The following is a 13,491-nucleotide window of genomic DNA, read 5'->3' as shown; positions in this document are numbered from 1 at the left end:
ACAGTGAAATACTGGTTACATGCGGTATGTACAGTTGGATAACGTAAAAAGAAGCACAAATACACACTTACAAAAATAATCTGGAAAAAAAAAAAATCATCAGCTCCACCCTCCCTCCCTCCCCACCCCAAACACCAATATACCAGGGGGGAAAAAAAAAACCACCTTAGCCTTAGTTCCTGGCCTTACCACAAAGCACAAGGAAAACAAAACCAGACAGTGTTAAAAAAAACCTCACAATACTTCTAGGGAAATCTACACTGAAGTATCTAGCTCTCTACTCAGCTGGCAGAACCAGTGTTTTCCTTTCAAACACACAAAAATAGGCTTTGCTCTTCTTGGATTTGGATTATGTGGGTTTGCTTTTCTCTCTCTCTCTCTGTTTTTTGTTTTATATTTTCTTTAATGATTAAAAAAAAATTAATAAAATCACTCTTTTCTTCCTCTCTGTAAAGCCTCACTTCTTCTTAGGTTTTTTTCCCCCACGTGAATCAGTTGCAGCAAGAAACTTTTGTTGGTTATTGGGGTTTCTTTTTCTTTTCCTCTCTTTCTCTCTCTTTTTTTCTTTTTCTTTTTTTTTTTTTTTCCCTTTTATTATTTTTTTTTTTTTCATTTATTTTCCTTAAACACAGGTAAAACCTAGAACAAACCGACAGTTACAACCAAGTGAAACTGAAACCGGAAGGGAGGTAGCTGGAACCCGACTCCAAGAGTCCTCTGGTGCCATCCTCCTTTCTCAGCCTTTGCGGGGGGGACAACGGAAGATGCAAGAAAAGCAGGAGGACACCAGCTCAGCCCGTCTGCGAGAGGGTGGGGAGGGAGAGGGGTAGCAGCTGAGAGGAGTTTCCCACCCCACCATGCACCATTCACCGCTTCCTGCTCCAGCTTTTCCTCCCGCTGGCCGTGGACGACACCCATAGCCAGGAGGCTGGCTGGTGGCCCCAGGTAGGGTACAGCCTTGGCTCCCTATCTGTAACAGAAAAGATCTTGGCACTAATGTGACCTGAACTTTACAAGTAGCTAAATTTCATCAGCATGAGCACCCTCTTCTGCTCCCCAAACTTCTACCAGGGTGGTGAAACTCTGGAATAGGTTACCCAGGGAGATCATGTTTAAAACCACACTGGATGAGGCCTTGGGCAATCAAGTCTAGTTGAGAGGCATGCCTGCCCATAGCAGGGGGGGTTGGAGTAGATGATCTCTGACGTCCCTTCCAACCTAGGCCATTCTATGATTCTGATTCTATGATTGATTCTTGTTTGATGTTGACCTACACCACTGGCTTGGAAGGAGGTGGTGAGTACTGTCCCACTCACCTCCCATCATGGCCATCACAGTCATGGAGAGTCTTTCCTAGGGACTCTACTTGGCATTCAATGTCCTTACAGAAGCTGCAAGGCCATCCATCTGGCCTTGCCCCAGAGTGGGAGCATAGGGCAGAAAGAGCTGGGCAGGTGTCCCTATCCCATGGCTCCCCTCTCCACATCCCCCTAGGTGCAAAGACAGCACCTGAAACACAGCAGGAAAAGCTTTGCCCCCATGTGACCTTTTCCCAACAGAATAAAACAAATGCCATTGGAGTTAACCTGACCCAGAGCACAATGTCTTCTGCTCCTGGTTCTGTCATCCCTGTTGGAGGAGATGGAGAGTCCCAACATGGCAGCTAGATTAAAAATCAAACAGCAGCATGGAGAGTCTGCCCATAGGAAAGGGAGTTTGGTCACCCCTGGACTCAGGAGTGAAGCTGAGGTGTGAGGCTGTGCTGGCAAGAGGACACCATCTCCTTCAAGCTGAGGACTCCAACTCAGCAAGCAAAGGCTGGCTCCGGCTAGGCAGAGAACCTCAGCGGGCCTGAGCTCCCAGGAGTCCACAGCAGCAAGTGCAATAATGCTTTCACAGATCTGTCTCTCCTGGGCAGTGTCCTAGGTGGGAAAAACAGATGGAGAATCTCCTCCATGCTGAGCTGCATAAATGAGAAGGGGATTTTTGCAATTTGAGCTGCCATTGGGATGAATGCAGGACCTGATCTGAGGCTACCTTCCAAGGGAAAACCCTGGTGGGGTAGAGGGGGAGATCATGCCAAGACACCTCAGGCATTGAGGACATAATGTGTTGGCAGTCTGAAAGGCTTTTGAGGTTGTGAGCTCTTCTGGTGGCTGGATGGCACATGAACAAACTGCCAGCACAAAAGGGGAGGACAAAGGGACCTGGAGGAAGCAACCTTTGCCCAGTTACTTACTTTCATTGTCAATCAGATGGCAGGGGACAAAAGGGGCAGTTTTGCTCAGGTGCAGTTTATGCCAGTGGTCTCTACACTGGAGGACATTCACCAAGGGAACCCTGATCCCACTGCACCTCCCTTTCCTGTACACCCCCACACGGTGTGAGCAGAGCCATCTGCACAGCTCCCATAGGCAGGCCTTCTCCAGGAATAACTAGGAGCTCCACATGAGAGCTCCTCACCTTATGACAATCTCCCCTCCAGGCCTCTCCATTTTTGTTCTTGAGATTCATCTCTGATTTATTCCAATAGAAACAACCCCAACAGTGGGTGACAAGAGCCTGGCTCCTTACACCTACATCTCTGTCAGGTTTCCATTTCTAGTTCTCCTACTCATTTTTACATCCATCTCCAAGTGCTAAATGACCCCTTTCCTTATCCTTCTGCCTTGCTCCAGTGCCTAAATGTTCAATCAAGCAGGAGCAGGAAAAAAAGTCTTTCCAACCTGTCTTTACCCAGTAGATTGTACAAGTCAGGAGAGTCCCAAGGAACTGACAGACTTAACACGTGGAAGGACACTCTTGGATCTTTTGGATGGGTGTTCTTCCTAGCAAGAGCCTGAAGCAGCAGAAGACAAGCCCAAGCCACACTGGAAAGATCTCTGGGATTTCCATGGGATGAGTTGTAGCAGCAGTGGCAGGATTAGATGCCCTGGGCATCTCAGCGACTCTAAGAGATGAATCCTATGAAGAAATGAGTCCCCAAGGATCTGGCCAAACATGTTCCTCTCTGGGCTGAAACAGGAGGATGGAGCTATATGACAGGGAAGTTTGAGGTCTGCTGTAGCTAATGCCCCTCCTTGTGGAAGATTACAAGCAGCTAAGCTCCTGGTCTGTCACAAGTGTCCAACCCACTGGCCTGGCAGCTTAATACTGACAAATATGGCCAAAATTCTAATACTGTCTCCTGTGGTCCTTCCCCCATTGCACATGCTGCCTCCTCCTCTTCCTCTCTCCTGAGAAAACAGGAGCAGCAGCGGTGGTTAGACATAGATCACCATAAGAAGGGGTGGAGGAGGTCTAGAGAACCACTTGGCTGGGTGGAGACCAGAAAGCAGACTCTTTTGGCTGGCTGGTATCCTGTTTTCTTGCCCCAGTGCTGAGGAAGAGACCAGAGGGTCTGAAAGGCAGGTTGTAGATAAGCTTTAAGGCAGACTGTTTGGTTGCATGGGGTTGTTTTTCACCTTGTCCTGACACAGTAAGGAAACTAAGTTGTATGGGACATAGCAGCAGGAGTAGCAGCAGCAGACATGCTCAAATGACAAGTGCGGGCGCGAGTTACCCTCTCTGCTCCTCAGAAGCAATCATTCACGTTCCTTGATGCCAGTCCTCAGACTCCCAACTCCCTGACTCCAACATCTCCACACAGAAATGTCCCAGCTGCAGCTTGCAGCCTACAAGGGGACTTCTTGTTGGCTTTTTGAGAGCATGGGGCATGAGGAGGAGCTGTACAGAAAGATCACTGCAATCTGCTGAGCTCCCTGGCTGGAAGAAGCATTCCTGTGAGGAGCAGATGCATTCCACATCTCAAGCTGGCTGGGTGTCTGGCAAGTCATTTGCCAAGAGGCACAGCCCTGTGGAGATCCCACCTCAACCTCAGTGCCCCGAGCATGCGATACCTTGGCATTCAGCATCAGAAAAGGCTCAGCTTGGAGTCCTCCAAGAGCACAGCCTCTTCCACAAATGGTCTGAGTTGTGAGTGCTGGAGAGGGGAAAGTTTTTGTGTTGATCATGATCTCTCACTCTTTCTCTCTTTCTCTACTTATTTCTATAAATATGAGTACATAAATAGCTGGTTTCTCGCCTTGAATCTAGATATGAACTGTTCAAATTAGGTGGGCATAACATGCTGTTTTGATACATGGAAGTCTTCTCGACTTGACTCTTGGTTGTTTGTTTCTCATCATCACTATTTAAGATATAATTAATACATAAACCCCTACTTTGAGTTCTCCTCGGACAGAAATTAAAGGCAGACTGGTTGAATTCTAAGGGTCCCTGGTGCAGAAATGCCATCCAGTTGAGCAGCTAAATGTTAAACGATACCAAAAGGGATGTGGTGTCTCTCCTAGCCTGCCTTGAGCAGTGTGGTCTTCCATTCCATCTCGCTCGGCATTACCCAAGACTGAAGCCACGGAGGTCTTTCTGATTGTGCTCTTGGGCGTTGGGATCCCGGCAAGCACATTCTCCTTGTAGGTCACAGGACATAGGGAAGGGAGTAACCTGCAGAAGGGAACCAAAGACACAAAGACATGAAGCAGGGAACATACCTATAGTGCACAGGAGAAGACACAAGACCTCTGGAGTGATATCTTCAGAGATCAGCTTCATTTTTCATGTGTATTGTTTTTCATAGTGATTTATTTTGGTGATGAGCTGGTGGGGCACTGAGACCTCAGGTGAGGCACCTGTCCATAAGCAAGGTTGTGAAAAGTCTAAAGAAGAACTTTCTCAACTCGTGCAGTTACTGGACAGCAGATCCTCCCCTAAACAGTTCACATCAAGCACAGCTGGCTGGGGAGCCACACCTCTCAGACAGCCCTGAGGCTTTTTGGAGTACATAAAGTTTGGACCACAGCACATTGCCAACCTCTTCTGAACAGCTATCCTTACCCCAAAGGCTCCAAAAACTGCATGACAGCAAATTTCCAACCCCCTCATCTCCATGACCCATTCAAATGCTCACCAAACACTACTTGCTCTATCAGGTCCCAACTCCAGCCTCCTGGTAGTACTCCTACACACCCCCAGCTTGGGGGTTTTGGTGAACTCTACTCCTGGGCCTCTGTGGAGTACCACAGTAGGGCACTGTGGCTTAGATGCTGCTGCCATGCCTAAGTCCATTTGTGTATTCAACTATCAATGTTCTTGGTTCCAGTTCCTTGGGTACTGCGACAAACACTACCTAGCAGATCAGTGAAGCCGTGTTCCAGCAGAGACTTCTCCAAATATCTGCTATGTTTAAGGGCAGGAGATGCAGCTAACGGGCACTGAGGAACAGCAAAGGAATGCAAGTGTGAGACTGCTGCCTGCATCTCTCCATGATCTCTCTGGAGGAGCATGGGAAGAAGCTGAAACAATAGCCTGCAGTGCCTGGCTAGCGGAAGATGATTTTGGCCTATAGCATCACAGTATTTAGATAAAGAAAAAGGGGTGGCAATGGAACAGTGTCTTGCTTGCCCTAAAGTGAATTCCCAAGAATTCCTCCCATCTGCACTGAGCAAATGACCTCATTCCTCTCCTTTACACTCCTTCCAAGACAGTGCCACAACCTGTTCAAGCGTTCCCGGCGAGGGCTGCACGCGCGCACTCCGTCTGCTTCGCTTGGCTCTGCTGCCACATGTTTGCTCTCTCTTTCATAAACACTTTTCTCCAGGCTATGCAGCCTGGGTCTGCCTGTTCCCTATGTGTCATCAACAGCACATCTAGGAATGTGAACCAAGCACCATGTGTGAATACATAGCTGTCATTTCCACCTAGACCTTCCACACGTGTCCCTGCACGTCCATCTCCAGCATGCCTTTCTCCTGATGCACTCAGGAGCAGGATGGAGGGGTGTAGAGCTTTATTTCACAACTGGGGAGCCTAAGGCAGGGACATGCTGACAGAGACATTCAATAGCCAACGTTCATCACCCAATCAATGTTTAGAGAGACTCTTCCCCTTGCTTTTGCTTTAATTCCCAGAAGCCCTGACCCTCCAGGTAGAATAGGGTGATGACTCTTCATCAAGCCACGGCCTTGGTGACTGATGAGATAAATAACCAACCAGTGAATAATCTGTGCAAATGTGGAGATTCTAAAGAGAGGAGATAGCCCAACAAGCTGAAATTCAAGTAACTGGAAACTAAGGAAGTTTACAAACTGCAGAAAACAATAGGAGCTTAAGGGTCACTTGAGCCAACAGAAGCCAGCCAGAGCAGGCCTGTCTCATATCACACTGTTACGAATATTCTTAGATAGGAAAACAGAGAAGTTTGCAAACAATGGGATTTGGGGAGGAGGCTGAGGAGGGATTGTTCAATGACTGAATTAAAATTCTGGGGAAAAAAGAGAAAAGAGTCATGAAGGAAGGAAAAAAAAGGGGAAAAAAAAAAGGTGGTTTTTTTTTTTAACATAGAAGGAAACATTTTGGTTTAGATTATCTGCTGCAGTTCAAGTTTGACCTTTTCCTCCAAGACACACAAATAACAAAGACTACTTCAGAGCAAGAGTTATGTTTTGAAATAAAAACTTACTTCACTTAGCAAATGCTCAAGCAAAACATTTAAGCATGCCTGGAGTTTCCCCCCCTTTTAAATTTTTTATCCTGAATCCTTCAGTTCAATCTGGATTTGGCAGTGATTTTGACTTAAAAAAAATCCTCCCTGTTGTACAACAAAGCTACTGGTTGGAGGCAAGACCTGGGAATCTGATTCTTTCATTTGTCTTGATCAAGCATTTTTTCCCCTTCTTGGCCTGGATTCCCTGTGTTTGTCTGCAGCAGTCTAACAACGGTGATTAAGTGGCCCCTGTGTTCAAAGGAGAGACAGGCTCACAGAGAAGGTGGAGACACTCAGGCATCTCAGTAAAGTGGCTGAAATTAGCCCTGGCATCCTACTGCACTTTGTCTCTGCTGCTGTGCCACGAGTGGGACAGTGAAACATACGGCAGGCATGGAGATCCCAGAAAGGCCACAATTTCACTTGCAGGAACATCCGAGGCACGAGTGAAAGCCTCACCTGACTGTGTCCTCCAAATTACCAGCTCACACTCCTCTAACCTACCCTGTAAGCTGTGACTGTAGAAACCCAGATTGACATGAGTTTGATGTCACCTTGTAGTGCTCTACCTTCTTCATTCCCTCTACTTCAGTCTCTCCTTGTGAGTCCCTCTTTATGCCCTTTCCTTTCTTACAGGTCACTGTAAGCATGTGCTCAACCCTGGAGCAGCCTCAACGAAAGGTGTATGGGGAAGACCAGGTTGCTACTACATTGAGGCCAATTTCTGGTGAGATGGAGCCACTAGAGAAGAAATGTCACACTGTGAGTGGTCTTCTAGAAACCCTGTGGCCTTCTCACAGTGGTCTTCTAGAAACCCTGTGGCCTTCTCACAGTGGTCATGGACAGATGAGCAGAAGATTTCCTTCTGGGGCAGTCATGGCCCCAAGAGAAAGAGTTGCATGGCTCAGCAGCAGTTCACAGCAGTGGGGAGCCTGTGTGTAAGAGGGTTTCTTCCTGATCAGATTAGGCTTTATTGACTTTATGTCCCTTACAGAGGTTTTTTTTCATGCAGTTTGATTTTTACAGTGCTATTGTCCAGACAGATGAATTGTTTTGTCTTATGGCAGTAAGCTCGAGAGATCACTTTTCTATTATGTGAACAGGCAGAGATTTCCATGGGTAATGAGCACATCCACAGTCATATTAGACAAGGCAAAATTCTCCAAGCACTTTGCAGTAATACAGGCTTTCCACTTTAAACAACACCTACAACAAACACACATTTGAGTTCCCCAAGGGCCTGATTTTCACAGATATATACAGAACCTAACCCACACAGAGCATCTATTAGCATTGTCACAAGTACCCAACTCAGAGAAAGCATAAAACCTTGTACAAGAAGGACTGTCTATTGCTGTGGGCTTGTACAGAGATAGCCCTCAGGGGTACAAAGCTGCTGGATGTGCTAGAAATAATAAATGCAGAAGCTTTTTCTGAATGGTAGCCCATTTAGGTGTGGAGCCCAGATACACATACTTCAGGACTAACTGCTTCTTTTTAAATAGGTCTGTGAAAGCTCACCTCATTAACAGAATATACAACCTGCACTGAAATTTCCAGATAGACTCATTGTAAAGCCAATCTGAAGGAATCAGTTTTTATTCCTTCCACCCAGTAAGTCCTGTATTTCACCTACATCTATCTTTCCTTGTAGAAAACCTGGCTAAGATCTAGGAAGGCAGGGAAAACAAAGCTGAAAATGAAGCTTAGGGCCTGGCTTGGTCATTTGATAAAATAGGTTGGATAATGTCTCCTCAGACTAAGTAAAATAGGTTGGAAAAGGCACAACTGAAAACCACAGGCCTACCTGAATTGCCTACACACACACATATATCCTGGACATGATCCAGAACAGAGCCATGGCATGGATCAGCAGCACTTAGGAGGATGTGAGTCACACCTGAACAGCACTGGACTATAGACCTGTCTAGCTTCAAGAGAAAACAGGCACAAACCAAATCATGTCTGTGACGCCAGGAGTGTGCTCTGTGTGATACACACTCCTCTGAACATAGAGGAGCAATTGCAGCAGGTGTAGGCTTATGGTCTGGGCAGGAGGCTAGCACAGACATCTAGTGTGCAGCAAATATGAGGTCTGAGATGTGTCCATCTTGACCAACTCACTGCCACTCATCACTGGGCAGTGTATGAACACCTATTTCCATTCTTCACAAAGGTATGGGAGCCATAAGCATCCTCCCCCACACTAGGTGATGAGATCTTGGATAAAACTCAAGCACCCTCTTGGAAACAGGTCTGCCTTTGTCCTTGATGTCATGCTCTCGACTATGGGAACAATAATATAACAGAGCAGAGCAGAACTAGGATCCAGATCATGGCATGAGTGAGAGATCACAAATCTTTACTACACAGCACCTATCTTAAGAGGCTGGTGACATCCCAAGACAGATCCCTGCTGAGAAAGGCCAGTCTATAGGGAAGTGGTGGGAATGTTGACAGGAAAAATCCCAGACAGGTACAGGGAGGTATGGGAAACAATTCTGCAGGGGTCAGAGCTCATCCCTTGCAGAGGCTCCCATCAGGGTGACCTGGTTGTACCTCCCACCCAGCACACTTGGGGCTGGTTCACCCGGGCAGTCAGCATCTGGACCAGAGAGGGCCTAGGGTAGAGGCAGGGGGGAAGCATGGGAGGAGGGCTGCAAAGTGTTGGGAAACAGCCTGTTGTTAGATTTCAGCCCTGAAGTGTTTGGGAAATCTCCCAGACAAGCCCCGCTGGAAAGGCAGAGGCCTGGCTGCAGGCGGAGGCTCTGCGGGCGAGCGCGGCCTGGCCAGATAAGCCTGGCAGGCTGTGCTGAGTGTCGCAGCCACCCAAGACCCCCACGGCTCCAACACCAGCCAGCATTTTCTTCCCTGACCAGGTCCTTGAGGGGCAGAAATGTATCTTGTAAAGGTCTTCTCAGTGGCTTGTGGCATTTAGGTCAGCAGGGCTGTTCAGAGATAACGGAACAAGCCCCCTTTTCACCCTGGGGCTGGTATGTAGGTTCATACCTAGGGCACTGCTCCAGAGGGGCTGGGAAAAGCGGAGATGAGGCTTGCAGGAAACCTTCTCTCCACGCAAACATACAGGTTTAAAGGCTTGAATTTTTGTTAACTGCCCCACCATCACCTGGCCTTTAAATAGAATCACAACATCATTTTGATCAGAAGAGATCTTTAAGGTCATCAAGTCCAGCCATTAACACAGTACTGCCAGGCCATCATTAAACCATGCCTCTCAATACCATATCCCCAAGGCTTTTCAATCCCTTCAGGAATGGGGATTCAACCAGTGTCCTAGGCAGACTGTTCCAGAGCTTGACAACCCTTTTAGGGCAGAAATGGTTCCTCATGCCCAACCTAAACCTCCCCTGGTGCAACTTGAAGCCATTTCCTCTTGTCCTATTGATCATTCCTAGGGAGAATGGACTAACCCCCACCTGACTCCAACCTCCTTTCAGGGAGTTGTAGAGAACAATGAGATTTCCCCTCAGCCTTCCTTTCCCCAAACAATCCCTGTTCCCTTGGCTGCTCCTCACAAGGCTTGTGCTCTTTCCCCAGGTGAAGCCAGCAGACATGGTATAAGAAGACATAGCTCAGCTGAATCCAACAGCTGCTCCTCTCTCTTCATTGGGTATAAATTGAGAGCAGCATCACCAGAACTGGTGGAAGCAGGATGGCCCAAAGCCAGGAGGAATTCCCGGGAAAGCCCTGCCCGCATGGATCCCTGCATCCCCACCTGCCTGCTGAGCAGAGCGAGGGAGCCTGTTTGCCAAACCACATGGAGCTCAGTTGCTCAGCAATCAGCTGCGTTTCCTATCCTCGTGCTACTGATTGTGCAAACATGAATGTAATTACTCTAAATAATCACCAAAGACTTAATAGGAGCCAGACCACCCAGAGGCCAAATAGCTGGCGGTGGAGCAGGGAAGGTTTGTTCACTGTTTTTTGTAACACTTGCTAATGAAGTGAGGTCGGATAGCAAAGCAAACACCCTCCACTAGCACATCCCCTGGGAATGCTGTATGTTGTGGGAAGCCCCACGTCCCTTGAAGCCAGCAACGTTCTCTCAAGGACAGGCAACATGTGTTACTACCATCACTGCTTTTAATTTATTGCCGCCTGGAAAGCCTCCCTGAATGATTATGAAACCAAGCTCTGAGCCCCAAAATAAGCTCCCATCCCAACCAACCATGACAGAAAACTCTCCTCACATGGCAAACAGCAAGCCACTGAGGCTGTGACCAACAGCTCATGGGTAAGTGAGTTCACCCACAAGCCCGGGTGAACCGGCACGCAGCGGCGCTCAGCCGCTTCCAGAGGCATGAAGCAACACTCTGCACTGTATCCTTCCTTCCTCCCCGCTCACCCACCATTCATTGTATCCCACCAGCTAATTATGGAGCTGACAAACATGCCCAGCTGGGGACATTCAAGTTGTTGGAAGCAGGAGCATCAATTCTTCTGGACAAGCAGACTTTCCTCAGCTGGGTGGCCACTTCGGCTGCTGATCGCACAAACTGCCTCAAAACCAGGTTCTACCAAGCAAGCAAGACCTGTGATTCCCCAGGGTAGGTCTGTGTTGCAGAGCTGGGAGAAGGCATTTATTTCTCCAAAATACCAAGTAGTTGTTGTTTGTGTTGTCCTAGGTGGAGGAGTGTAGCAGATCCCCTTTTCTGGGGAGACAGGGATAGTCTTTGGAAATCCCTGCTGGAGACAGCAGCAGCCCCTCAGTTCAAAGCTCCTTTCTTCAGGCCTTGAATTCTCAGTCATAAAGTCTCTGAAGAGGTTTTGATAACTTGCCTATCTTTTTAGATAAGCAAAGCTTTAGATGAATCCCACACAGTCCTCTATCTACTGCAAGTCCTCATTTGTTTTCCACCAAGGCACTTGCTGGTTTTCCTCTCCAAGGTGTTGGGCAGAAATGTCAAGAGGCTGAAGGGGAGGGACAATTCTTCTTTTTGTTTTCTAAGTGCTGTGGGGCAAGGTGGTTGAGGGAAAATGTGAGTGATAACTGACTGAGACAGGTTTTTCTCATGGGAGCTGCAGGTTTACCCCTCATATGACAAAAAGCAAAAGCAGAGAGGAAAGACAGATGAATGTTCACTCTTTCAAACGGTTTCACTTGGGGGAAATTTAAACCAGCAAATTCTCTGTATTGAAATCTGCAGGGACCAGACTGCAGGATCTTCAACTAAGCAAATCTGTGATCCAAGTCTGGAACAAAGTACAACAGCAGAGACTAAAGAGAGACATCACTGATTTCTGCGAGGCTTTTCTAGACAGCTTTGTCCAGGGAAAACTTGTAAAAGGGAAGGGGAAGAGAGAAGTGAAGGAGAACAACAGCCAGAGAGATTTCCCGAAACAAACAGCCATAGCCTCTCTCCCTGCAGTGCCACACACCCCAGGAGCTCCTCACAGGTGGCTGCCAGCCCAGAGCCAGTTATGCCCAGGTTATTTATTTTTCTCACTTTAGCAGCCTCACGTATTTAATGTTTCAAAAAAATAGCATCTTCTTTTATCTGAGGCAGGATACAAAGCAAGAAGCAGCTTCCCAGAGCAGCCAGGCAGAAGGGAGCTGGCAACCTGTGCTGGGTCAGGAGGGTAAGAAGATTAAAAGGAGATGGGATTTTTCTTTGTCCTTCACGGAAGACTTTATCCCCTCCAGATACACAACAGAAGCTTTCTCCCTCTTGGAGATTGGCCGGCAATGGCCTTCCTGTCTCTCAAAGCTGCTCCTGGGTCATGCATGGGGCAAGCTGAGAAGTGCAGTCCCATCCTCTGCCTCAACTGCAAACCCTGCCACCATCTCCCCACACAGCCCATCTCCCTGGGGCTGGCACACCAGACACCAGAGGACGTGTGTCCCTGCTTCCTCGGGTGGCATCGTCCCAGCGCCAGCCCTGGCTTCTTGCCCGCTGCAAGGGGACACCGAGCAATTAGCACACCACAAATAATTAAGCTGATGAATGTCTCTTTCTCCCCTTTTTGCTGACTGCAGTTGCCTCAAATTTATGCCCAGCATATGACTGCATTTCTTCCTTGCTGTTTGTAGCATTCAAAATAGGTCTTTAATGATTTCTTTTAAGCTCTCCAGCCTGATTGTGAGCAGTGCAGGGCAAACGCTCATTATCCCCTATCTAAGCAGCAGCGCTGATTAGTCGGCGGTCGGTCAGATAAGTCACACTGCTCCCTTCCCCTCTCGCTGCAGAAATGCACAAGGTCATCTGCTGCCGATGCTCAAATGCAAAAGGGAAAACAAATAAACCCATGGCCTGAGCGAACGCTGCGTGGAAGTCTCTGGTGCATTTCTCAGGGCAAGGAAAACAGAGGTGTGCAAAATCTCACGTCAAACGAGAGGGCTCCGAATTAAAAGTGAAAATGGGCTGAATAATTCTGCTTTCAGGCAGCCTGGTTCACAGCGCTGTGTGCAGCTGAAAGTGCCTTTGGGAGGGCAGCGGGACCGCAGTGAAACTTAAGTCTTGACAGTTTGTGGACATTAAAGATCTGAAGCTGGCTCTTACTCGACTGTTAACTCCTGAATCTTCACATGATGCAATGTTAATCTTCAGCCCTTTCCTAAAATAACGTGCGGAGTTGCTATGTTCTGTTAAATGTGAACCATGTGTCACCTCAGCAATGGTTGCAACGGTGAAAAGATGATAAATCTAAAGCTTGTAAAATGTCCTGTGACACTTGGGGGAGAAAAACAGGTGTTGCATAAATGTTAGACATTTATGGGTAAACTTGCAGGGCCTTTAAGAGACTGACACATCTGCCATATAGTATGTAACCCTGAAATAAATGGGCAAAGCAGGCTCTTTCAAGTGTCTCACTCTTTCTGCAACCCTATGAAAATACATCCTCATCTGGTATTGGAATTAACAGAACCGGACTCACCCCTCCCTATGTCTCCTCCAGGTTTTTGGCTTTTACACCCAATGTGTATTTTA

General features: G+C 47.6%; 1 protein-coding gene across 1 annotated transcript in view; it reads right to left on the bottom strand.

The window, feature by feature from the left end:
- Positions 1 to 382: 382 nt before the first annotated feature.
- The window catches only part of PAPPA (pappalysin 1), a 210,725-nt gene continuing 197,616 nt past the window's right edge, over positions 383 to 13,491 (bottom strand). The window contains exon 22 of the mRNA XM_068155635.1: positions 383 to 4,503. Within this exon, the coding sequence (XP_068011736.1) occupies positions 4,396 to 4,503 (108 nt within the window). The 3' untranslated portion in view covers positions 383 to 4,395. The remainder of the gene's footprint in view (positions 4,504 to 13,491) is intronic.

Source organism: Melanerpes formicivorus, unplaced genomic scaffold, assembly GCF_026170545.1.
Source record: "Melanerpes formicivorus ecotype bairdi unplaced genomic scaffold, bMelFor1.0.p_v2 SCAF_33, whole genome shotgun sequence".
Classification (NCBI taxonomy): domain Eukaryota; kingdom Metazoa; phylum Chordata; class Aves; order Piciformes; family Picidae; genus Melanerpes; species Melanerpes formicivorus.
Note: the sequence above shows the minus strand (reverse complement) of the source record. Positions and strands in the feature narration are given on the sequence as shown.